Source organism: Lutra lutra, chromosome 11 (assembly GCF_902655055.1).
Source record: "Lutra lutra chromosome 11, mLutLut1.2, whole genome shotgun sequence".
In the NCBI taxonomy this organism is placed as follows: domain Eukaryota; kingdom Metazoa; phylum Chordata; class Mammalia; order Carnivora; family Mustelidae; genus Lutra; species Lutra lutra.
In genome coordinates this window covers 2,754,197-2,779,083 of record NC_062288.1, presented here as the reverse complement: position 1 = coordinate 2,779,083, position 24,887 = coordinate 2,754,197, and the positions used below count along the sequence as shown (strand labels likewise).

The window sequence follows — 24,887 nt, the reverse complement described above, 5'->3', positions numbered from 1 at the left end:
CCCAGGCGCCCCTTCTGCCCTTTTTTAAAAAAAAGATTTACTTGTTTATTTTAGGAGGGTTGGAGGGAGAGGGGGGAGAGAATCTGGAGCAGATTCCCTGCTGAGCGTGGAGCCCAAGGCTGGGGGGGTGAGGGTGGGGTCCGTCCCACGACCCTGAGATCAGGACCTGAGCTGAAATCAAGAATCGGACCACCAAGCCATCCGGGTGCCCGAGTTCCATACAAATTTTAAGGTTTTCTTTCTGTTTTTGTGGAAAATGCCATAGGAATTTTGATGGGGACTGCATTGAATCTAGAGACTGAGGTTAACAGTGTTATTTTTCCCTTCCATGAGGATTGAACATTTTCCCGTTTCTTTGTGTCTTGTTCCGTTTTTTCCATCAGTGTCTTAGAGTTTCCAGCGTGCCCGTCTTTTGCCTCTTTGGTTAACTTTACTCTTACGTTACTTTCAGTCTTGTTGAGGCCGTCGTCAGGGCCGGTTTCTGCATCTCTTGTTAGGGTGGTGCTTCATTATCCCATAGCAAGGCGACGGAACGATGTGTATTAACTTTATATTCTGAGTTTACTAATTTCATTTATTAGTTCTAACAGCTTTTGAGGGGAGTCATTAGGCTTTTCCGCTATAATATCACGTCATTGCAAACTGGGACAGGTTGAAATCTTCCTTTCTGATTGCGTGCCTTTCATTTCTTTTTCTTGTCTGATTGCTGTGGCGTGGACTTCGACACCACGTGAATGAAAGCAGTGAGCGCAGGCCCCCTTGTCTTGTTCCTGGTCTCAGGGGGAAGCTTTCAGCTTCTCACGTGAGTGTGATGCTAGCTGTGGGCTTGCTGTGCGCAGCCTTTTTACAACAAGGCCACTGTCTTGTGGCTTCCGTCCTAAGCGGAAGTGGTGTTTTGCCCAGTGTTTCTCCTGCATCTGTTGAGGCCATCGCGTGATGTTTGTTCTTCCTTCCCGGCCACTCAGAATGCTCAGCACCCGACGGGGAAGAAGTTTGCCTTAGTTTCTTCTTTTTTGCTCTTACAACTTACAGTATTTTTTAATAGCAACGCGAGACTGTGGAATGTGGAAAAATACTTTCTCACCGCAGCAAGCCCACAGCATTCATGTTCCCCTCCTATCTGGGTGCTCTGGAAGCCGTAGGATTTACGTTGTGTAAAGGTGGTGTGAGTCCTATTCTGCCTTCCCTGGCGAGTCTCCCTATACCTGGAGAGGAGAGGAAGGCCATCCACCCAGCTCCTGCAGTAGGAGATGCTGACAGACCATTCTCGAGTAGGTAGATGACCGCTCAGATGCGTCCGGAGGAGCCCAGGATGGCTGCGTCTGTGGGACAGACACCGTGATGGGGACCCTCCCAGTGGTCCCTGCTGCCCTGAGGGAGCACTGTGCAGCCTCTGTCTCCACTGAGCTCAAGAAACCCATTTCAGCAGGGTCTCCTGGGAGAGTGAATTAATTAGCTTGCTGGGGTTTATGGCCTGCGAGGCTTGGGGCCTCAGCAGCAAGCCCCTCCAAGCCTTATTTCATACCGGGTTGGTGAGCTCACCTTCCCAGGGGTGCGGGGCAGAAGGGGTCCCGAGGATGCCCCTGGTGGGGTCATTCCCATTTCCGACCCTGCCTGGTAAAGGGACCAGCCTGCAGAAATGAGGATTCCAGCTGTGTCTGATGGCCAACCTTTCCCAGCATAACTTTATTTGGCTTTTGACATTTTTATAGTCTGGACATGACCCTTTGTGTGTCTCAAAGAGCACGTGCATGGGGGACAGGGTAGATAGAGGGGAGCAGGCACCCTTCCTCTCTCCTCAGGGAGCATGCCCACTGCAGACCCCCACCCCAGGCTTCTCATGCTTGGAGGCAGAGTGGCTCTCCCACAGGGCCTCCTGCATAGCCAGGGACGGGAGTGCTGGGGAACGCTAGGTAACTGGCAGCTTGGGTCCCGTCCTGGTGCAGGGGCCCAGCTCATGTCTCCCCACCATCCATGTGGCCCCCACGAGCACCACGGAGGGGAAGATAGGAAGCCTTAGGGAAGGATGTGCCCTTATAGTGGGTCCTCGTGCTGAGCCACGGGACGTGGTCATGCTAGCTCTGATACACATACGTGTTCAGGGAGATCTGAGCGGTGTCCAGGGCAGGTCGGCGTTTAGGGGAATTCGAGGAAACTCCCAACCATGCATTTCTGCCCTCGTCCCTGGTGGTAAGGAACGTGTTGGACATGTGCAGATTTCCAGCTGCTTTGGCGCAGGGGTGATGAACGTGCCCTGCCATCTGTCCCCCCTCCAACACATGCGGTTCCTGAACCTTCTTGCTTTAGTTGAGAGGAAGCGTGGAAAGCGTCATCACAGGGAATTCCTTTCCTCCAGAGAGAGAGGAGACAGTGAGAGGCAGAGGAGCTGTTTGGAACAGGGCCCCTACACTGGGCACTGGGGGAGCTGTCAGGTTCCCACCCCCTTTACCGCCACAGGCAAATGTGGTTCCTGCCCGTGTGCCAGTTGAACTGGGGACGCAAACCTTCCGTTCTCTCTCGCTGCTCCTGTCTTCACCCGGGAACCAATTCTCTTTCCTTTGGTGCTGACGGGCGCTTTGCAGTGGCCATGAGGAGACGTCCTGGTCACCTGTCCGTGTCCCGCCTCCCCTAACTCAGCTGCATGTTTGGACAAGGCATTTGCGCATGTGCTGACTGCTTTTGAGAACAGCGGGACGAGGCCGCCCCAGCGGGAAATCCATGAACGTTCACTGTGTGGTTTACTGTGAAGCATCTCCTGACTCCTCCCTGACGTGCACACTGGGGTGGAACTGGGGTGCGGAGAGGAGAGATGTGTGCTCTGTGCACCCAGGGTCCCTGGCGTGCAGCGATGCTCCTGCGGGTCTGGCCGGATGCGGACTGAGCAGGGCGCAAGCACGTGGCAGTCCAGCCACCGGTGGCTCCGCTCTGTGTTGGGGATTTGCTGGTCATCAGCCACCTGCCTATAGGCCCCGGAGACTGTTAGGGGCAGGAGATGTGCTGCCTGGGGCTGCTGCCCCAACCCTGCTGCGGTTAGGGTCCTGCGCTGGGGGTGAGCAGGCCCCTGGCTGCGTACGCAGAGCCAAGGGCCCTGTGCTGAGCTAGGCCTTGTCGACATGAAGCACTAGCCATGGGCGTGATTGTCACAGCTGGAGGGAGGGGACAGGGTGCCCTCTCCACCCTGTCCACACGCTTCACAAAAATAAACACATGGAGGACCTTTGTCATATGTCCTTCTCTTAGCAGTGGTGCTGTCAGGAGGGGACTGGGGTCATTTGTTCTTTAATGAACTCTCTGGTCACAGGCATGCTGATTATAAGCCTCAAGGTGACCTTTTCCTCATCCCAAAACCCATGTGTGCTTGGCGATAGGCCCTTCCGGGGCCAGGAACAGCACAGAGCCTGGCCAGGGTCTCCCCATGGGGTGGGAGGTGAGGGGAGAGTAACCCTGTCACAGGTCTTCTTCTTCACTCTCCCATTTTCCCCTGTGGGTGGGGGGCACCTTGATGACCCCGTGGCCTGACCCTGTGTGGTTCTGGGGACACCGTGATGGCCCTATGGCCTGAGCCCGCATGGCTCTGGGTTGGGGGCAGAGGGACTGCTTGTGGTGTGGGTGCAGGCCCAGCATGGGAGCCGCGGTTCTGCACTGGGTGCCCAGCCATGTGCAGTGGGTGGTGTCCAGGGATCCTTGCAGGGTCACGTGCCTGGGCTGTGCTCGTCAGGGTCGGACTTGGAGGTCGAGCCCTGCCTGGATGTGGGCAGTGGGGCTCGGTCTCCTCCCGGCGCCCCGGGACAGCAGGCTCAGTCTCCCTGCGTGTGTGGCCCCGCGTGGGCTCAGAGCCGTGGGGACCCCCGTGGGAGCCCTGAGCCGCTGTCCGTTGCAGGTACGTGCAGTTCCTCAGCGGGCTCCTGTCGGGGACGGTGAAAATGAACGCCTCGCCGCTCTTCCTGCATTTTGTCATCCTTCACGGCACTCCCAACTTCGACGCAGGCGGAGGTGAGTGTCCGTCCACACATCGCGCTCGAGATGTGCGGCCTGTCCTGGACCCTGCGCTCCCCCGGTCTGCCTTCCCTCCCTGCCCTGTCCAGGCGTCCTGGTCACTGTGTGCGGGGTCCCTTGGCCAGGAGGACCTCTCCCAGGGAGCCCCGCTGTCCCCTACTTTGTGGTCTGACTCCAGCTCTGTTCCCCAAAAGCACAGACACAGCACAGGGGCCAGCTTTCCCCAGGTCGCCTCTGTCTTGCTGTTTGTCAGACTCCTGTCTGTCTGTCCAGTCTTGCGTCTCACGGACAGCTCTCTCTTGCAGCGTGCCGGCCCTTCCTGAAGCTCTACCAGGCCATGCAGCCCGTGTACACATCTGGGATCTAGTAAGTGCTGTGCTCACGGGAAATGCACCTTCCTGAGCCACCCGTCCTGCGGGAAGGGGTTGGGGCGTCAATGTGGGAGTGCCCGGGGGCTGGAAGGGGCACCTTGGCTCCAGGAAGGGTTGTGGACGCAGAGCCTGGTGGGCGGGGAGGCCCGCACCCCAGAGTACTGTGACAGGGTCCGCACTGGGGAGCCTTCTCTCCCCTGCGTGTTTTCGGCAATGGGCAGTTGCCCTCAGAATTTATCTGAGTTTCTGGGCTTTCCTGGTTTGCTTTATTGTTTGCTCGCTGTACGTGTTTTGTGGACATTAATAGAACGTGAGTGAGAAGTAGGTCAGAACGAGCTGCTGTCATGGTTGGGCCTCATGGTGGACCCCCACGCGGGGGGCACCTGGGCGCTCACGCACTTCGCTCGTTACCGACACGCACAGACCACATGCCGGCCGGACCCCGGGGAGGGGCACCCCAGGGCCACGTGGAGTATTCCATGTGCTCTCTGAGTTTGAGAGGCGAGGTCGCTTTTCTCCAAAGGGTTTTTTTTTCTGTTAAATCGTGAAATTGCATCATGGTTTACCTTCTTGTGTGTCCCAAAGCAACGTGGGCCCGGAAACCCAAAGCAGCATCTACATCGCCATCGAGCCCGCCCAGCTGCTGAAAGGTGACATCATGGTGAGTGCACACCCCGGTCCCTCCGCCTTGGTGAAGCCCATGGGAAGCAAGGCCAGTGGCCTTGATCTGAAGGCCTTTGGCTTATTTTCTGGGCAACGATGTTTTACTAGAAGGGGCAGAATGAATCGAGAGGGCCACTCGCTATGTGCTCTCCGAACTGTGGGTCCTAGCTCAGCCCCTCTGCATCCGAGGGTCCCCATCCCCTGACCACATGTGTGATCTCATGTGTCCTCAGTGGTCCCAGTGCGAAATCCCCCGGCGTATCACGGCTGGGCCAATGACCTCCACGGAGAGCCCTCCGGGTAGTCTCAGATCTGGGGCGCGCTGCTGTTTGGAAGAGATGACGTGTGACATGTTGGTCTCTTCTCTGTCTTGAATACAGAGGAAATCGTTCGTCTAAACTAATTTTAGAGGAGTTTGGCACAGGGAAACCGTGGGGCTGTTGTGCCTCCTTCTCACACGCACAGAAGTGACTCCCCGTGTGTCCGCAGAGCCTTGGGGAGGGGGCCTGTGACAAGAGGGTAGATGAAGATTCTTGTTCCTTTCCCCTAAACGTTTGGATTTCAACATCCCCCCTCAGTGGCTGGCCTGTCCCGACTGCTCACGAAAGGTCAGCGGGGTTGTGGAGGTCGGTGTCCCTGGCAAAGACGTCACACCGCTGTGTTCAGCCCACAGTGCGGGAGCCCACTGTCCCAGCGAGAGGGCCCTTCACGTGCATTTCACGAACAGCGTGTCGCTCACCCCTGACGACCTCGAGGTGAAGGGGCCGGTGTCCTCAGGCCATAGGGGGCCGAGCGCATGTATAGAGCACCGGTGCCTTTCCTTAGCCCATTTGCTCACACGTTCTGATGCACTGTCCCCAAGGAGAAAGCTTTCTCTTCTAGAATGTTCTGTAGGGCAGCACCCAGCCTCCTCCCTGTGGTCAGGAGACTGAGAGGGAGAGGGGAGGGTATGTCTCTGTGCTCTGCCCGTGTGACTTCCGGACGTGTCTCCCAGGACTTGATTATGAGACAGTGGGCTGAGCTGTTATCGGGCACTTGCTGCATGCTAGACAGCCCCCTAGGGCTGCACGTGGCCATGGCTTTAGTCTGCCCACAGCTCCATGCCCTGGGTCTACTGTTCGGGGTTTAAAGGAGGCCAAGCAACCCAGAGAGGCCACGAGAGGGGAGTGGGGATGCCTATAGGATGTGCGCCTGGGACCCCATGGTCTGGCCGGTACCTCGGGAGGCGGCCTGTCTAGAATGGGTGTCCCCTATTGTAAGGACCCCAGGGAGGTGGGCAGAGCCCCAATATGTGGTAGGTGACTCTCGAGCATGGGGGAGCCTTCCCCACCCCTGGACTGTGGGCTGCTGGGGCAGTGGGCATGGCCAGTCAGCAGCCTGGGGCCCTCAGCCCTCCGCCCCTCCTCCTCCCCTCTCCTCCTCCTCCACCCTCCTCTCCCCCCTCCTCCTCCCCCTTCTTCTCCACCCTCCTCCTCCCCCACCCCTCTCCTTCTCCCCCTTCCCTCCTCCACCTCCCCTCTTTTCCTCTCCCCTTTCCTCCTCCACCTCCCCCCTCCTCCTCCCCTCTCCTCCTCCCCCTTCTTCTCCTCCCTCCTCCTCCCCCCTCTTCTCCCCCCTCCTCCTCCCCCTCCCCTCTCTTCCTCCCCCTTCCCTCCTCCACCTCCCCTCTTTTCCTCCCCCCTTTCCTCTTCCACCTCCCCCTCCTCCTCCCCCCTCCTCCCCCCTCCTCCTCCCCTCTCCTCCTCCCCTCTCCTCCTCCCCCTCACCCCTCCTCCTCCCCTCTCCTCCTCTTCCCTCCTCTTCCTCCCTTCCCTTTCCCATCCCCTCCCTCCTTCCTTCCGCACCAGGAATTTATTTACGCAACTGTCCTGTTTTGAAAGTTTTGCACTTTCTGGGTCTCTGTGTGGGGCCCTAGCACAGGAAGGAAGGGAGGGACAGGGTGACATCTTTGTCCCGAAGGAGCTGGTGGGGGCAGCAGACCTGCGGTGGGCGAGGGATCCCAGGATGGGCTGTGCTGGGTGAGGCGGGCAGGTGGGGAGCTTCCGAGGGGTGCTCAGTCATCCTGGGGGCGATTTGTTGTCCTGGGAGGTCGAAGCCAGATGGTGCCGGCTCGGTTGCCAGTGGTTCTTCTTTGGGAAAACTGGTGATCCTGAAGCCCTTTCCAGGGCCCTGAGGCCACACTGCTTCTGACCCTGGAGGTCGCCCTGGAGGAGGGCTAGTGTGGGGAGCAGGGGAGAGGAGGGGCCGGGACCTGGCCTGAGGGTGTGTGTGAGAGGCTGCCTGTGGGGAGAGGTCATGCTCCCAGGGACTGGCCCTGAGCCCCACGACTGGGTGCCCACCGGGTCTGCCGCCTGCAGTGTCTGGGTGGCCTCAGAGGTCACCCTGTGTCTGCGGACTTGAAGCTAAGTGAGGGTCCCAACAGGGTTAGGGGCGACTGGGTGAGCTGGTGTGGGATGATGCCATTCGTGAGCACGGGCGCGGGTGAGGGCTTGGCCTTGGGGATCCCGTGGCCTCCCCCTGCCCCAAAGCCCTGCTCCCCTCCACGCCCGAGCCCGAGGGCACTTGTGTGTGTGTCTCACCGCTTGGGGTCTGCGGAAACACCCGGAGCAGGTGGCATGGGGGCATTCGGAGGGGACCCGGTGTGGCCCTCGGGAGCTAGGTGGTGGGTCCTGGAAGGGAGGTGGTGGGGGGCAGGCAGGAGGCCCTGACACTCGAGCTTGTACTCAGCGCCCACGTGCTGGGGCCGGGAGCCAGCCCCGGGTGTGCGGCGAGCTCCCGGACGTGCTGGCCCTCCGGCTGGATGCTGTCTTGTGTGTTTGGGGAGCTGTTGCCCACGCTGTGTTCAGACTCAGAAGATACCTCTGGGCACCCACAGGCGTGGGAAGGGGGCCCGTCGCCACAAGTACGAGCCCCCCGGTGTTCTCAGGTCTCCCCACAAATGGATTTGGTCGAGTAGCTAGGAGGGGACTGTGTGTGGCACCGGGCTCTTCCCTGGGCCTCCTTTGCTAGGGCCAGGAGTCGGAAAGCGGGATCCGATGGCCCTTGTCGAGAAATTTCATTTCCAGCTTGTACCTAAGGGCCCTCTGAGGTGCAGACGGAGGCCTGGGGCCCCTGGGTCGCCGTGGCAAGGAGGCCTGGCTGGACGGGGGGCCAGGACAGTCTGGAGCGGGCTCTGCAGGTGACAGCGAGGCCATCGGAGCTCACAGGGCTTTGCGGCTTTGTCCCGCGTGGCCTACAGACCACGTCACTGGGGGGTCAGGCCCACGGTCCTGGGGAACAGAGGACGCATGGCATGGAGAACCCTGTGCTAGGGACTAGCAGGACCAGGCACAGGTGTTAGGAGTCAGGAGGACGGGGGTGGGTCAGGCCAACACCAGGAGTGCGGGGTCCTGTCTGGGTCCCTTTTGCTTGTCTGTGCTTCACCTCGGGGCCTGGAGTGTGGATGGAACACATGGGGAGGGGACAGGAGAGGGGACAAGGCTGTACTGGTCTGGGTTCTCCCCGCCGTCCGGCCTTTTGGATCTCTCTGGATCTCCTCCTTCCCGTCCTCCTAGCCTCAGGCCACCAGCCAGAGACCCTATGCTGGCAGATGCCTCTGTCTTTGCTGGAGGCTTCTCTGCCCCTGGCTCCTGGCTTGCAGCCTGCCGTGCTCCTGGCCGTCTCTCAGAGCTTGGCAGGCCCCTTGCTTGCCGCTGGCAAAGCTGCTGACCCCTGGCTGAGGGCACCAGCTGCTCCCTGTGCCCCCTGCAGGTCCAAGCTGCCCTGATGTGTGCACCTAGGCCCCGGGTCCCCCTTCGTGTCCACCAGCCCAGGCTTCTGGGAGCCCCCGTCTCCCCCAGACACCCAAGTGTGAATTTGCTGTCTGGCCCACATGTCACCCGTGATGGAGATTCTGCTCCCTGATGTGCTGACCCCTGCTGTGTGCCGACCTCCCCCGGCTGCTGGGCGTAGCCCCCTGTGGCCTCCCGGGTGAGCAGACGCAGTGGCTTCGGGGCCCTGGGCACTGGAGGCAGAAGCCACGGTGCGTGAGGGGGTGCGGAACAGGATAGCGCCAGTGCTTGGGGCGTCCTGTGGCCATGGGTCTCGGGGTGAATGCTTCTTGGTGCGCAGGGAGGCGCCCCGTCTGCGGGTTTCTGTTTCCATCGCCGGCGGAGAAGACTCCCGGCCGGTTTCCTGGGAGCCACTTGCCTCGGGAACACTGGTGCCGTCCTGCCCCTTTGTGTGTTCCCCTCCCTGGGTATTTTTAGGGTCAGGCGACAGCTTGACTTATGCTTCCTGTGTTTACGATTAATTTCTGTACACGCTGCACTTTCCGCGTGTTATCAGATGGAAGGAGGACGATACGGGCTGTGGCTAGGAAGGGGTACTTTTCCATCACACAGGGTGACATGTCCTTGTGTCGCTCACAGAAATGACGCCCCAAGGGGTTCAGTCAGGGGAGCAGCAGAGGGAGAAGCAGGCTCCCGGCTGAGCAGGGAGCCCGACGCGGGACACGATCCCAGCACCCTGAGATCATGACCTGAGCCGAAGGCAGACGCTTCACTGACTGAGCCCCCAGGTGCCTCCCCGCCTGCCGTAGCCGCCTTAACAAAGCTCCAGAGGCCAGGGACTGAAAAGCACACCTCACTGTCCCCGGTCTGGAGGCTGGACGCCCCCAATCCAGGCGGGGCAGGGCCGGTGCCCCCAAGGCCTCTCCTGGTCATGCAGATGGCCGTCTCCTCCCCAGGCCTCACGGGGTCGTCCCTCCGTGCGTGTCTGTGTCCTGGTCCCTCTTCTTAAGGGACCGCAGCCAGAGAGGAGCAGGGCCCATCCTGGTGGCCTTGTTGACCTTGATCACCTCTCGGTGAGAATCCAGTGTCCAGATACAGGCCCGGCCGAGGTCCTGGGGGTCAGGCCCCGAGATTTGAATTTGGGGGGGACATGATCCAGCCCATGATTCCCGTGTGCAGTAAGCAAACCTGTCCCAGCTAGACGAGCAGCGACATTACGCCCCCCAGGTGATCGGTCCCGCGGGCTCGTTCACTGCTGGTGTGCGCCACGGGCAGGAAGGGGAGTGCACACAGAGCCTGCTCCCGAATTACGTTCCTGCTGTGGGGCGGTGAGCAGGCAGGTGACCGGTGCACGGAGGGAAACACGGGGGGCCCTGGGGGGAGAAGACGCTGGGGTGTCGGAGGAGAGGCGACCCAGAGGACAGTTCGGATGCTCGGGTCATAATCTGTGGGGCCCACATTGTGCCGCAGCTCTGAACCCCTGGGGCTTTTGGATCCCCCAAAATCCACTTGGGGGTTACCCCGAGAGGAAGACGGCGCAGGGTTCTGTTCCCCGATGCTGGCAGAGCACAGAGCGCGGGCCGCCTCCCCTCCTCCCACGCAGGCTGGCCCTGGCTTCCGCGTCCACATGAGGCGGGAGGAGCACCCGTCCCACCTCCCCCATGCCCCCCCATCTCCCTGCGAGCCGGGGGAGAGCTGTGCACTGTGGCTCTGCCCAACCCCCACATGCCCACGTGGGGTCGCTCCACACACCCCTGTGCAGGGTCAGCCCACAGGCGAACCTCCCCTCCGGGGAGCCGTGCGCGGGGAATAGCTTCCCGGGGCCGTTGCTCACACAGGCCCGTGCACACAGGCGTCGACCTTTCCGCCCGGCAGCGTGGCAGTAGCTGCGGCAGCAGTGGCCGCCCGGAAAGGACGCGGAGGAGCAGAGACGATGTTTGTAGGTTTACCGTCGACAGCAGCAGAGGGTTCTCTCCAGGTTCTCGGGTTTGCTCTGGAAGTGGGGGCGGGGGTCGCTCCCCTGGGTCACATCCTCCTAGGAGGCCGCTCGCCCTGCGTGTGCTCTCCTCCTTGATTTTCTGGGTGCGCACACAGACAGATTGGCCCCTTTCCTCCCCGGGATGTGATGTTGAGGCCCGTTCGCAGAGATGACAGGGGCCACCTTTGCAGGAATTGGGCCATGTGGGCTCTGAGGGGCTGGGGACCTGCTGGGGAAACCAAGGCTCTGTTTGTCGTCCTCTCAAGGTGGGGGGCTCGTGGGGGTGCACTTCCTGGTGAGGCCAGGCAGCAACCACCCACCGTCTGACCACCAGACGCAGCCAGCCCGCCCCCCTTACCCTCGCTCTGCACCCCCAGCTCCCCCATCACCCAGGTCCACCCCTCCCACGGGGCAGGGCCTCAGGTGCTCAGTAAACATGCTGTCCCCGGGGAGGAGGGCAGCCTTCGTGAGCGCGACCAGGCTGTTATGTAAGCTCGCTGAGGAATGCCGTGGGCACCGACGCAGCGGGAGCCTGGCCGCGGTCCAGGGCCTTGATGGGCTCGTAAACACTTTCCCATCTGGCGTGCCCCGTCTTGCTGTCTCTGCAGTGCAAACCCTGTGGCCACTTGCATTTTGTCCTCATGGTTGTGAGGCTCTGTGAGCTCGCGCCCGTGACCCAGCTTCTCCCCGGAGGGTGTGTGTGCAGACACACAGCACCATCGCCGATGGCCTTGTGCTCGGGGCCTTCTGGAAGCATCCTTCACTCCCTGTGTGGACTCTGGTCCTCTGGCGGGTGGTTCTTCCAGACCCCTGCGGGCCCGTCCCTGTGCTCCCTCAGACTTCCTGCGCGCACACCCTCTCCCATCCTGTGCCAGCCCTCTCCTGCGCCCGGCCTGGGTCTCGGTGCATCCCAGGGTCCTAGCTCCGTGGTGGCACCTGCTGACCTCTCCTTGGGTTTGGATGTGATCCCAATCTTTCGAAATTGTGGCCCGTGTTGGCGCTCGCTGTGCAGGCGTCCGGACATCCGCGGGGCGAGCTCTCCAGGTCTCCGTCCCCTTAGCGCGCGGTTGCAGCTTATGCTCCGCGGATACGCCTTTCTCTCGGCCTGTCCCGGTAGCCACAGGCCACCAGCAGGGGGGGTTGGGGGCATGAAGCTTCTTTTGCTGCTCCTGTTAGCAGCTGGGCGTTCAGATGATTTGGGGGAAGAGGGACAGCTGCCGGCTGACCTCTGACCTGGGCGCAGGTGCTCCCGGGGCTTTGACCCCTTGGTCCCAGGTGCCGTTCTCTCGTCGCCGAGAGTCTGAAACAGAGACACCCCCGCGTGGCGTGAGGGTCAGGCCGGGCTGTTCGCACGGGAGCTGGTGGGTCGGAGCTTGTCTGCGGGGCCGTTCCATCACGCTTGAGGACACCAGCTGTGCACGGCGTGCGCTGCGAGGACCAAGGCCCACCACTCAGTCCCCTCGGGGCCCGGGCGGGTTTTTAGGCAACACTAAGAAGGCGACGAGCGGAGGGGTGCGGCTTGTTCTTGAGACTGAACGAAGTGGGGTTGGCCACGACCTTCTTCCCTCCAACGCCCCCTCTCCAGAGGCTTCCGGCCTCCGACAACACAGCACGTGGTTCTCTTGCGTGTTGACCAGGGTGAAGGTTCCATCCTCGTCACAGAATCGCGGGGTCCCCTGCTCGAGCACCCGCTGTACCCTCCGAGAAGTCCATGTCTCTGCTGAGTACCTTCCCCAGGCGCGAGCGCTCCCGGCGAGCTGTGGCGTTCATGTCACGCCTGTGTGCCCCGCCGTGGCTTCAGGGGCAGCCTGGGGTGGACGGACGTCATTCCTTTCCTGCAGGGGCCAGGCTCCGGCCCTTGGGTTGTTAGAGACGCGCATGTTCCAAAACCTGAAGGCAGAGGGTTGCTGCGTTCTGGAGACTTGCAGACACCAAGGGGACGAAGGGGACGTCCTGGACCTCGGTCCCTGTAATCTTTACGAAGTGATGTCAGTACTTGAGATCTTAAAGGTGGAATTTGGGGCGCTCTTGTCAAGCAGCCGCTGACCGCTCTTTCCGCTAAGTGTGGAGAGTGCGGTTCTGGCCTCTGACCGCCAATGCTAACCAGACCTGCTGGCCTGAGCGGTGTAGGGTTCCTGGCTCTACACGGGGTATCAGGGACCCCAGGGGGCTCCCGGCGGGCGGGTCGATCCTGTCTCAGGGTCGGAGCTGCTGTATGGGCAGTGCTGCCTGGAACTCGTGCGTGGACGCGCCTGTGGTCTGTGTCTTCTTCTTTTTTTTTTTTTTTTAAAGGAAGAACAAACTCTTTTTTTTTTTTTTTTTTTTTTAAATTTGTCAGAGAGAGAGAGAGAGCGAGCACAGGCAGACAGAATGGCAGGCAGAGGCAGAAGGAGAAGCAGGCTCCTGCTGAGCAAGGAGCCCGATGCGGGACTCGATCCCAGGACGCTGGGATCATGACCTGAGCCGAAGGCAGCTGCTTAACCAACTGAGCCACCCAGGCGTCCCGGGTCTGTGTCTTCTGAAGACACCTGGTGTCCGTTCCCAAGGTGGGCGGCTGGGTTGGGGGTCAGCAGGTGCCACCCCATCTGTGGGAGGAGGAACTCAGTGTGCAGCACGCAGAGGCGTGTGGGGAGCCTTGGTGTCAGCCAGCATGCTGGGGAGAATCCCACGGACACCCCGTGGGATAGCATGCGTCCCCGCCGGGCCCTGCTCTGTCGGTGAGCTCGGTCACTCCGTTCTGAGCCCTTGTCCTGGGGAATGTCTGCAGACACCGGAGTCACACTCGGCCTGGGGAGGTGACTGTGTCCCAGGGCGGTCAGCCACGTATGGCCTGGGGAGGGTGACCCCCATCTCTCACCCTTCGTTGCCCCCGAGTGCCATGAGCTCTGCCAACACCTCTTCTGGGCACTGGGGGGGCGGCTGGGATTGGTGGCTCTGAGCCACACTATGGGGGGCAGCTGTGATGAGTCACGATGAGCTGCAGAGGGATCCCCTGGGTCCCTGTGGAAGGGATGGGGAGGAGGAGCTGCCCCTCAGGAACCAACTGGAGGGGGAGCCTATTCACTGGGGGCGGGAGGAAGGCCCTGAGACAGGGTTGTGCTGGGGGGTTGGGGCTGGTCTACCCAGCACTCGTGGTGCCCCTGGTTCCCCTGGGGTCCTGCGCACAGACCCCAGTGGCCACGCTTGGTGGGACTGCTCCTTCCTGCGGTGTGACAGTGGAGCTGGCCTGGGCTGCCTCCTGCAGGATGGAGCTCCTGGTACTGTGGCTTCAAGCTTTGCTTCCCCCCAGCATTTAGGAAGTTTGGAGAACCAGACCGGTGTAAGTCCGTATCCCCCCTTGTCCTCGTGTCACCCTCAAGACAGACTCAGGCCCGTCCTCCTGGAGAGATGGGGGCACCAGAGACCTCCTCCCACCCTGGACGGGTCTCCTCTGGGGTCAGTGGGGTCAGCGCAGGTGAGGGCTTGTGGCGTGGGGAGGCACGCACAGCATGTTCTGGGAGGAAGCCCAGAGGTGGGCCTTGGGTTGGGCCCCGCTGGGAGGTCAGAGACCACACGGAGCCGCAGGAGGAGATGGTATACTATTGGGAGCAAGCGCACCACACTTGCCGCGTGTCCCCAGAATTCTTGCCAGCCGTGTGCTGGGGCCCGAGGCTGAAGCCTGGGGCCCACGTCCCTCTCAGCTGCCCCGTGTTTGTCAGCGCTGAACACTCCCCAGACCGGCTGTTTACATTTTCTCCCGTATTTATCAGACCGTTTCCTTGTGGATAGCACAGAGGTAAACAACCCCAGAGGGCGCGTTTCCCAGGGGCTCCTGGGGCTTGAGTTTTCCTCTGTGGGAGTGTCTGTCTGGGTGGCCATACGGAGCCTTCCACTGGGGTGTTCTGCACCGCTGGGCTAGACCAGCGCGAGCGGCCGCTTCTCGTTGACCTTTCTGATGCACCAGACGTTTGAGGCCCATCTCTGGCCTAGTCGTCGTTGTGAGCGTAGCTGCCTCTGAGAGCCCCTGCCCCAGCCTCCAGCCTCCCCTCCCTTCCGGGCATACATAGTAGAGGGACCCGCTGCCCGCGCTCCCCTTGTCTGAGAACAGAATCCAGCCCGCTTCTGGCCTCGGGCCCCTGCGGACCCTGGAAAGGAGCCCCAGCCTTGCTGTGGCCAGGAGGGGGACGGGAGGTTGTTGGCAAGCATCATCTCCTGTGAGCCCTCCCCACGGCCCCCACATCCGTTTCCCCCGGGCGGGGAAGGCCCCCACGTTAAGGTGGGAAATGACTCTCAGGGTCCCTGCCTGCCCGCCCTTCCCCGATGGTGCCGAGTGCCCTGCTTCTATCCTGCACATCAGCCCATCACCCCCGAGGCCTGAGCCACCCCCAGGGACCCAGGGCACCCCCAGCCCCGGGGCTGCGGTATCACAGCCTGGGCTCACGTCTCCCCCAGGGTGCTTCTGGGGGCAGGTCTCAAGTGAGCATCTAGGACATGGGACGACCAGGCTCGGGGATTAAATGCCAGGGCCTCACCCACCCCCCGTCCCCTCCTTCTGTCTCTCCCCACCCCCGTGTTCCCCTCACTCTTTACGTCTTCACCCACACATAATCATTTGACATCCCACAGATCGTAACGACCGCCCGCTTCTCGTGTGAAGACAGAGAGGTTTTAAGTTGAAACACAGTTCAGACCAGGGGAACATCCTCTCCATGGGGAGTTCTTAGAGCCTGAAAACGGGGCCATAGGACTCCATCCGAAGCAGGTTCCCGTGTGCTGGTCTGACGACCCAGGCCATGCCCTTCCCTGGTGCAGGTCCCGAGGGAGCACTGAAGCAGGGAGAGTTTCGTGGCAGGGCTGGCGTCTCTCGGAGGGGGGCTGGCCTGCACCCATCCTCCCGCCCTTCCTGCTCAACAGCTGGCCTTTGGCCTGCCCCTCTCCACCCCAGGTCAAGTGCTACCACAAGAAGTACCGCTCAGCTACTCGCGATGTGATTTTCCGCCTGCAGTTTCACACGGGGGCTGTTCAGAGCTTTGGACTGGTGTTCGGGAAGGAGGATCTAGACAACGCGAGCCAAGGTGGGGCCACGGCTGATGGGTGTGCGGTGGGCGGTGGCCGCAGGTGCTTGGTCATTTCCGTCCCTGTTCAGCCCCACGCCCCGGCCGGTGAACCTGCGTGCAGTGCGGTACCGGTCTTTCAGAACGCTGAGCCCTGGGCCACAGAACGTTCTGGAAAATCGGTGGAACTTTGCCACCGCGGGGGCATGGGCGCCATCTGGGTGGGATTGGAAGCACAGCGTTGTCCGTGCTTTTTGGCCACTGCATCTCTGAGCTCGTTGACGTGATTTTTTTCTCAGATGACCGTTTTCCCGATAATGGCAAGATTGAGTTGCTTTTCTCCGCCACTCCCGAGAAGCTTAAAGGTAGGCGGCGTGCTGAGTGCTGGGGCGCGGTGCTCACCCGGTGGGGTGGAGGGTCCCGTGGGTTCTCTGTCCAGTCTCCCGCCTTTGTGCGTGTCGGGAAATTGCCGTAGGAGTTTTTTCAAAACAGGCTGTCTTTCAGGGGGTGGGGTGGCTGGGAGACAGCAGGGCCTGGCTGTGTCAGCAGGACCCCAGGAACAGTGAGAGCTTAGCCTGAGGGAGGGCCCGGACCCTTGGTCCCTGGAGGTCTGTCTGTCTGTCCGGGAGATCATGCTGAATGTTTACTTCTCCCCCGACGAAGAATCGAGTGTTGTTGGAGAGGATGGGAAGTACAGTGGACAGCAGATGTATATGTGCAAGGCAGGTTCTCTTTTCTTCTAAAAACGCCCTGAAGGAGAGATCTTGTCCTTTTACCGTCAGGGCGAATGGCTCTATGGTACAGCGAGATCCATATAGGGGAACATTTTGCTTTCGTTGCTGGGGACAGTAGTTCCTTCCTAGTGAGGTCAGTGTCCTAATTCAGTGAGCGGTCAAGGGCAAGGCTCGTGAGGTCAGAGCCCCACTGGCCTCCCCAGAGTGTTGGCAGGTGGGCACGTGCATCTGCAAGCCCGGAGTGGCCAGAGCACCCGCGTCCCCTCTGCTCCCTGCCCACCTGGCTCTGGTCTCGACCAGATTGTTGAGAGCAGTGCACAATGCTGTGAAGGCCACCGGGCCCGTGGGGGCAGGTGTGGGGGTCTCGGCGCTGGCTGCCGGCGCTCACGCCTCGGATGCTCGTGCCTCGTCATCTGGGGGGACCGGTGTGCCACCGCGTGCCTGGCCTGTGACCGACACCTCTTCCCATGCAGGGTGTGAACACTTGCGCAATGACCACGGAGTGATTGTGGACTTCAACACCGCAGACCCTCTGATCCGCTGGGACTCCTACGAGAGCCTGAGCGCGGGGGGAGAAGGTATGTCTGGCTGCCGCTGCCCTGGGCCAGGGAGGGCCAGGGAGGGATGGAGACCGTGGCCTGCTTACCATCTGCTCGGGGTCTGCAAGCTTTCCAGAAACCCTGACTTCCTTCGGGGTCCAGAGCTCCCCTCCCCAGTGCTGTGGTTTGGGGGAGCCTGTGGAAAGCAGACTTGGGGATTTTGGGTGGCACAGTGGGTGTGGCCTCGCTGGGCCATGGCCGGGCTGCTGTCTTGCACCCAGGAGCTCCCTCGGCGGGAATGTATGGGCTTGTGGAACCGCCTCACCTGCCCCGTTCACCCTCGGGATGGACACCTCAGGCCCTGGGTGCTGTCACGAGGGGGGAGAGGCTCTGCCGGGCTCCCCCACAGAAGCGACCTCACACAGGTCCAAGGAAGGATGGGGGCCTTCTCCCCGGCCAGCAGGAATAGTCCCCACCCCCCCTCCATGGTGGGGCCTGATTTGGGAGAGAAAACCACCAGGCTCTTTGTCAAACTGGTTTCCTCTTGATGTACACTAGCCAGAAGCAGGTGTTGTGGAGAGACCTCCCCCCGACCCTGACATCGTGGGCCACTGGCCTGCAGGGTCTCTGGGGAGGGACATCTGGTGTGCATGTGGCCAAGCAGTTCCTGTCTTCATGGGGGGCAGTCATGCTTCTCCTCCTGGGTCCAGGGTCCTGGTAGGCGGCAGGGGGTGGCTGCTGTCTGCGTAGCGTGCGGCGTGTGCCCTGTCCCGAGCAGAGAGCCATGGGGGACACACTGTGGACATCATGTACCCCGTCATGTTTCTTCCTTACAAGAGCCAGTAACCATGACACACATGGAGCGGTTCCTGAGAGACCGGCCGGGGGCCCGTCAGTGTTCACAGGTGCAGCTGGCCCGGGGTCATGGGTCAGAGATCACGCAGGGCAACCTGGGGGAGATAGGACTCCCGTCCCAGCCCGCTGACCCCAAAGCTCCTCTGGGCAAGTTTCGTTCGGCCGCGATCTCCCCTGCCCTCGCTGGTGCCCAGGCCGCAGGAGGCCTCAGAGAACAGAGTCTCGGTCGGGCAGTGTGAGCTGAGAGGGGTTTGTTAGGGCCGATGTCAGTGTCTCCTGCGCTGGGCTGGCCGGGCTGGGGCGCTGCTCCCTGGGACTGGCCAGGCAGCCCCAGGCATGCAGGGGACAGGGACCATCAGGGAGAGCTGGCCCAGCACTGCCTTCTGTCGCTGCTGTGCTCCTCTCCACCCACCGTCCATTCTGTTCCTTACTAACCCGTGCCTTGCTGGACTGGGCGTGCGAGCACGCCTCCTGCAGACCCAGCCTGCCCCAAGGTGCTGGGACTCAGGGATTGGCTTCTCTGTGGGGACAGTGGGTGGTGGCCCGCGGCGTCCTGTTGGGAGGGCCACTGCGAGCAGTGGGGGGCATTGCCGGCCTTGTGAGGCCGCCATCCCCCCACTCTCCCTGACACTGACTTAGCGAACACTGGCCTTTGCTCCCGGACAGTTGGGGTCTTGTGAACCTTGTGTTGCCACATTTTCGTAAGCCCATGTGTGCGTAACTACATCACGCCTGCAGCTCCGTCTGGACACACCGGACCTAATCTGCCTGTGGACCCCGTGAGCCGCCTCAGCTGACAGCACGGAACTCAGGCGGGAGCCGAGTGTCCCTGATGCACAGATGTTCCCTGTAAAGCATGTTGTGACCTTCTCCTGCTTAGGACACCAGATGGCCCTTGAGGACTGCTTTTGGGGGTCATTTTAAACAGCAAAAATACAACAAAAATGATGGAAATGCGAACACTGACATGCAGTAGGATTGGAGGGGGCTCGTTTATGGTGTGGGAGCTGGGAACACGCATGTGGGACGGCTCTGAATCAGGCCCCTCTGCGCGCCTCAGTGAGTGATGGTGAGAATGCCACGAGCTGATCTGGGGTTCGACGTAATGGTGCTTGGTGAGTGGGTGGATTTGCAGACGTGGAGTCAACATACGGCCATTGACTCTACCTGCTGTCTTTGTTATTTTTTTTCTTTTTTAAAAGATTTTGTTTATTTATTTGACAGATCACAGGCAGGCAGAGAGAGAGAGAGAGGGAAGCAGGCTCTCCACTGAGCAGAGAACCCGATGCAGGGCTCCATCAAGGACCCTGGGATCATGACCTGAGTCGAAGGCAGACGCTTTAACCCACTGAGCCACCCAGGCGCCCCTGCTGTCTTTGTTTTTTTTGAAGTCCTCCTTCCTTCTGTGTCTCCTGTGTGGCTGTGCCCTTTGGGCCTGGTGACCGGGACCGTCCCATCCAGGGGTAGCGTGGGTCACTCCGGTGTGCCTCCTGCCTCTCCACGTTAGCTATGTGGCCTTGAACCAGTCACTTGATCTCTCTGAGCCCTTCCCTGCTCTGCACAGGGAGTCGTTGTCAAGCCAGGGGTGCTGAGTGTACGTGGGCCATGGACCCCCGACAGTGCTGCAGGTCACAGGGCCCCGTAACAATGTTGGAGCCCGGGGCTTGGGGACGACCTGGCCTGGTGTGGGGTCGGTGAGGGTTGGGTACCCCCAAGGAGGCTGTGGGAGGGCACGTGGATCTCATCTCTCCCTGCACCATCGGACAGCCACTGCGGCGGGGTGAAACCGGGACGCATCAGGGCCTGGGGTGATGGGCTGTGGTGCCCTAGACCCTGGTGACTTTTCTGTCACTGTCATCCCAATGTCGTTCAGCGATAAGTGAGTGCACTGTCCCCAAATGTCACCGAGCGTCACATGGAGAGGACTCCCTGGGAGGACTCCCTGAGTGTGGAGCATCACCCGCCCCCGCGGACCAGTGATGACGGATCTCAGTGCTGACAGCCAGGGGGACCTCTGTGCGGGGTCAGGAGGCATCTGGCTGCGGGGTGTGCAGAGCTGGCCAGGGAGCCGCGTGGCTTGTGTTCCTGATCCAGCGACGACAGTCGGTGCTGCCGTTTCAGAAGTGGATTTGAAAGCTTTCCTGCTTGGAAATCGTGGTTCGGTTTTAATATGTGGAAACCAACACGAAGTGGACCCTCAGCCACTTCACAGAAGGAGAGTCTGCTGCATCCGGCAGACGAGGTGGCAGGCAGCTCGGCCTGAGCGAAGTGGGCAGGGCCCCTCATCGGCATGATGGACGCCGCCTGCCGAGCTCCCAGGGCTGGGTGCCTCATCGCTGTGTACCAGCCAGGAACGTCCCTTCGCCGCACACCCCCCGAGCTCAGGCGTGTGCTAGGGTCCTTCGACAGCGTCTGCCCCCGGGCATCCTGCTTGGACCTGGGAAAGCACCTGCCCTTCACGCTCCTGATTCTGGGCTCCGGCCCCCAGCCCACCTTTCAGGGCTGATCCTGAGACCCCAAGAGTTCATCTGCCCCAGAAAGCAGGCAGCAGACGGGAAGGAGGGCAGTGTGCTGACACGCTCGTCTTACCTGAAGAACAAGAGGCTCATCTCTGTGCTCAGAACCGAGGGAACGTCCTGTGGGGGTTCGCTCGACACCGGGCTGGATCCTGTCGCCAGAATGCACGCCGTGTTAGAGGCAGTCGAGTGAGTGACAGCCGGGCACGAGCGGTCTCGGCCCTCGGAGCTCACGGTTTTGCTAGCCCTGGTGGCATCTGAGAAAGGCCGGCAGGATCCACGTCTGGCTACATTTGCTGGCGGCAGCTCACGTGAATGCCCTTGGGACGGCTGAGCTCCTGGGGCACCTTCGCCCTACACACGGGACAGAGGCTCAGCCGGGTCTGGCCGGGGTTCTCAGCCCCCCGGCCCCCGCCTCACAGCCTTGGACCCGGGTGTGCTCAGAGTCGGGCATGCGCCCCTATACCGTCCTCCGCATCCCGCGCCGTCTGTGACTGAGGGGGCATCACGCCCGCACACCGATGCTGCACCTGCTGACATGGCCTGGCACTTCCTGCCCGGCCCCGCATCCTTCCTGGGAGCGTGGTGTTTGGACGCTGTCACGGGCGCCCTGCCTTGGGGACCAGCAGCTGAGCTGTGATGGCTGGGGGGCTTATGACGAACGCATATTCGTGAGGTTAGGGGGCTCTGATCTCTCAAAGGATGGCCGGGGCATCTGCTACGGGGACGGGCAAGCCACCTTTGGGATGTCAAAGGCCCCGACTTTTGGGTGGGATTCTGGCCCATGAAGGCAGGCGTGAGTGCTCCTGGGTTTCTGTGTGGGAATTAACGTCGAGGTGGTAAGTGAAGGCAAAGTCGTTCAGCTTTCAGAAGCCAAGCCCCAAAACCTGGTGATTAAAGGATCACACCAGCCTGGAAAAAACCTGGAAGGTGGGAGCGGCCCTGCCCACCATCTCCTAGACGGCGCATCCTGTGACTTCTGTGGGCGTGCAATGCACGGGTGCCTACGTGAGGCGCGGTGATGGCTTTGTCCCCTGTCCCCCTTCTGGACACTCCTGCAGACAAGCTGTTACTAGTCACGTCTCATGCATTCCCGCGTACCTTCTTTTCTGTGTGCCTCCGCTGGGCAAAGGCAGCGCGCACGTCAGGCCCAGAGGCGGCTTCTGTGTCTTCCGCGGGGAGACCTGGTCTCTCACCTGCCAGGTATAGGAAGGGCTCCCGTTTCCCGGTGGCCTCCACCCAGGGCCTATGGGGACGTGTGGGCTGCGTCGGGGACGTTTCAGCGAGGCTACCTGCACAGGCAGAGCGGGTCAGGTCTCGCTCCGTGTTTGGTGAGCAGAGCAACAACCTGAGCGGGATGGGGCTGGGATGCATGCGTGTCCCCCCGGGTGTGGCCAGGTAACCCTGCTCCAGCCATGCGAGATTCCTCTTGGCCGCGGCCTTGACGGGGGAGAGGGAGGGTGTCCCTGGGCACGGGCCGCCTGTCCGGCAGCTCTGGGCTCTCCAGCAGGCGTGTCCCCGGCCGTTACCCTTGCCCGGACCCTCTCTGCCCGCCGTCCCTCCCCTGCCTTCTGGATCTGTCGTGTTGGGGATTCTGCATGGAGCCCTACCTGGAGACCAGATTCTGCCGTTGACAGCTGGAAGCCATGGCCCTCAGGGTTGTTTTGCGACAATGCAGTGGAATTGGATTTAAATTTCAATAAACAAGGGGCACCTGGGTGGCTCAGTCGTTAAGCCTCTGCCTTTGGCTCAGGTCATCATCCCGGGGGCCTGGGATCGAGTCCCGCGTCAGGGTCCGTGCTCAGTGGGAAGCCTGCTTCTCCTCCTCCCACTCCCCCTGCTGTGTTCCCTCTCTCTCCGTCTCTCTCTCTGTCAGATAAGTAAAATCTTAAAAAAAAAAAAAACTTCTCAACAAACAAGGTTTTTACACACATAATTGCATGTAATCAGGCTTTTATTCCCACTGCCGGTCCAAGGACAGAGGGCATGGCCGTGTTTCATTCTCTTCTCCTTCTGGAAGCTGCTGTCGGGCAGGGCAGAGGGCGGGAGGCGGAAGCGTGAGATGGTGCGTCTGTTCCTGGAGTTGCGTTTACCTTATCGCGCCGGGACCGCAGAGCATGCGGTGGGCCCGGCAGCCAGATGCTTCTGAGAACTGGGCTCATCTTGGTGGCAGTGTGTGACCCTGCGTCAGCCGTGGGGGCTGCAAGGGACCCTCAGATTGCTCAGTGCGTGAGCTGGGGTCTAGCACCTGACCCCACTTGAATGGAGGACAGAGCTGGGGGGTGGTTGTCCCAGTCGCTGCTCTAGGCAGCCGTGTTCCTAGGAGGCTCTTCTCTGTGGGGACGCCTGGCATGTGGGTGACCGGGTGGCGGGTGTGTCTGTTCGAGAGAGGAGGCTGATGTCAGGCCAGTGGGGGCTGCAGATGGGCAGGTGCAGGGGCCGGGAAAACGGGTCCTGGTGGATAAGCAGAAGGCATCTGGACGACCCCCGGGCCTGCCCAGTGCATGGTGGGGTTCCCCGTGCACACTCAGTGCTCGCCTCGCTGAACAGGCCCCAGACGGTGCTCGGCAGCCCCGGGAAGTTTTCCTCCCAAAACTGAGAGGTGGCGCATTTTTAGTTGTTTTATGTTCATGTAGCAATGGCTTGTTCACGGCCCGACGTAGCCCTGGTGTCATGGTCCCAGGCATCATGGTCCCTGGGATGTCCCTGCAGGAAACGGGGATCTTCCGGGTCCTGGTGGAATCACGCTGAGGGCGGTCACCCTGTGACCTGCGTTGGATCACTACTGAGTGAGACACTCTCATTACCCGGCGTCCGTGCTCAGTGCCCTTCAACCAGGTGTCGTGGACGTATGGCCTTGGTCTCGTGACTACTGGAGACATTTCGGTACTTTGCTTTTAGATGAGGAACAGGCCCCGGTGAGCAATGCGTGAGAGCAAGGAAGCGTAAACCTTCTGTCGGGGCTGGTTGGGGGCCTCCCTGAGGCCTCCCGTGGGGCATCTCTCTGTATCCTGCCTGCAAGGGGCCCCCCAGCCTCCTGTGCCCCCGCCAAGGGCTTCCTGAGATCGTTGGGAAACCCACTGAGTCTTCCCCGCACTAGACGTGTGACCCCGTGTACAATGTCACAACTCTGGTGACACTACAATGTCGGAGGCCTTCGCAGACACTGAGCCAGCTGCTGCCTTCGGTCCAGACCTCAGCAGGGCCTCAGAGACCACGTCGTTGCGGGAGACGTGGGCATGGATGGCCTGATGGGCTCCGTGTCATCGAACCCTCTGGTGGGAGTGCTGGGAAGTCACGGCAGGTTGACCACAGCGTGGACACTGCGCATCAGGCGGGTGCGGTCACCCCACGATCACGATGGCCTGTGGCAGCTCGTCTGTGAAGCACCAAGAGCGCCTACCCTGGGCCGCGCACACGAGGATGGCGAGCGGCGTGGAAGGAGCTCTTGGTTCTGAACGCGGGTTGGGTGTGCTGGTTGTGTCCTCCAACCCAGCAAGGCCCCAAGCACTCCGGAGACATGCAGCTCTGATTCCTTTCCTTTGCACGTGGTCCCTTCTGTAACACACAGGGTCCACTCCTGCGAGGGCCAGTGGGTCGGTCCGTGTCCTCCTGGCGCCCCGTCGAATCGGCCTTCTGGCTCAACGGCAGTGCGTTCCATCCCTAACAAAAGGGATCCTTTCTCCCTGGTGAGAGCCGGTTTATGGGAGGTGGGCTCTGCCCTGTCGGGGCTGCCCCCACCCGCAGGGTCCCTCCTCAGGCTGACGGAGCAGCCACACAGGTCAGGGCTGTGATGGGGCTGTGATGGTCTGCGTGGGCCATTCTGCCCATTTACGGAGTCGGAGGCGAGGCCCTAGCACAGGGCTGCGCGGCGAGGGTGGGGCGTAAACCTGGGTAGCAGGTGCGGAACCTGGGAGGGGAGGGGTGGAAGGAAAGCGAGGAGGCAGGATGTGCTCTATGCGATGAGCCCCGGGGAGCTTAAAAGGGAGAAACAGCCTCGGAGAGGAAGGATGCGGGGCAGGGCAGGGATGTCCCCACCGACAGTTAGAGGAACGCATGGGATGCTCAGACCATGGGATGCTCAGGTGGCGGTTTGTCAGCGGCGTGGGCTGCAGGTTTGGAAGCCTGAGGTCTGGCTGAGTGGCTCCTAGGAAGCCTTTTCTCCGCCTCCTCAGCCTCCAGAGTTCAAATTTCACTCAACCTGATTGAGCGAAACCACGCCCTTGTGTTTACATTGCACTGGCCTTTTTGGAGGAATCCAGTCAGGAAGTCCCAGGCTTGGCCAAGAAGGTCTTGCTCCCCGGAGAGGGCAGCCGGGGCCCTGTGGGGAGGCACACCTCCCCGCCACGTGCATGGGATGCTGCTGTTCTGGGGGTGAAGGCTTTGTGCATGGGAGAGCGGGGTCTCCAGGTGCAGCCTGGTCACGCTGCTG

General features: G+C 61.2%; 1 protein-coding gene across 5 annotated transcripts in view; it reads left to right on the top strand.

Moving 5' to 3' along the window:
- TNS3 (tensin 3) overlaps positions 1–24,887 on the top strand; it is a 200,710-nt gene that overhangs the window by 108,351 nt on the left and 67,472 nt on the right. For all 5 annotated transcript variants that reach the window (XM_047695926.1, XM_047695922.1, XM_047695923.1 and 2 more), the window contains 6 exons: positions 3,881–3,993; positions 4,302–4,362; positions 4,953–5,028; positions 15,703–15,832; positions 16,111–16,176; positions 17,019–17,123. In XM_047695926.1, coding sequence (XP_047551882.1) covers positions 3,881–3,993; positions 4,302–4,362; positions 4,953–5,028; positions 15,703–15,832; positions 16,111–16,176; positions 17,019–17,123 — 551 coding nt within the window. The remainder of the gene's footprint in view (positions 1–3,880; positions 3,994–4,301; positions 4,363–4,952; positions 5,029–15,702; positions 15,833–16,110; positions 16,177–17,018; positions 17,124–24,887) is intronic.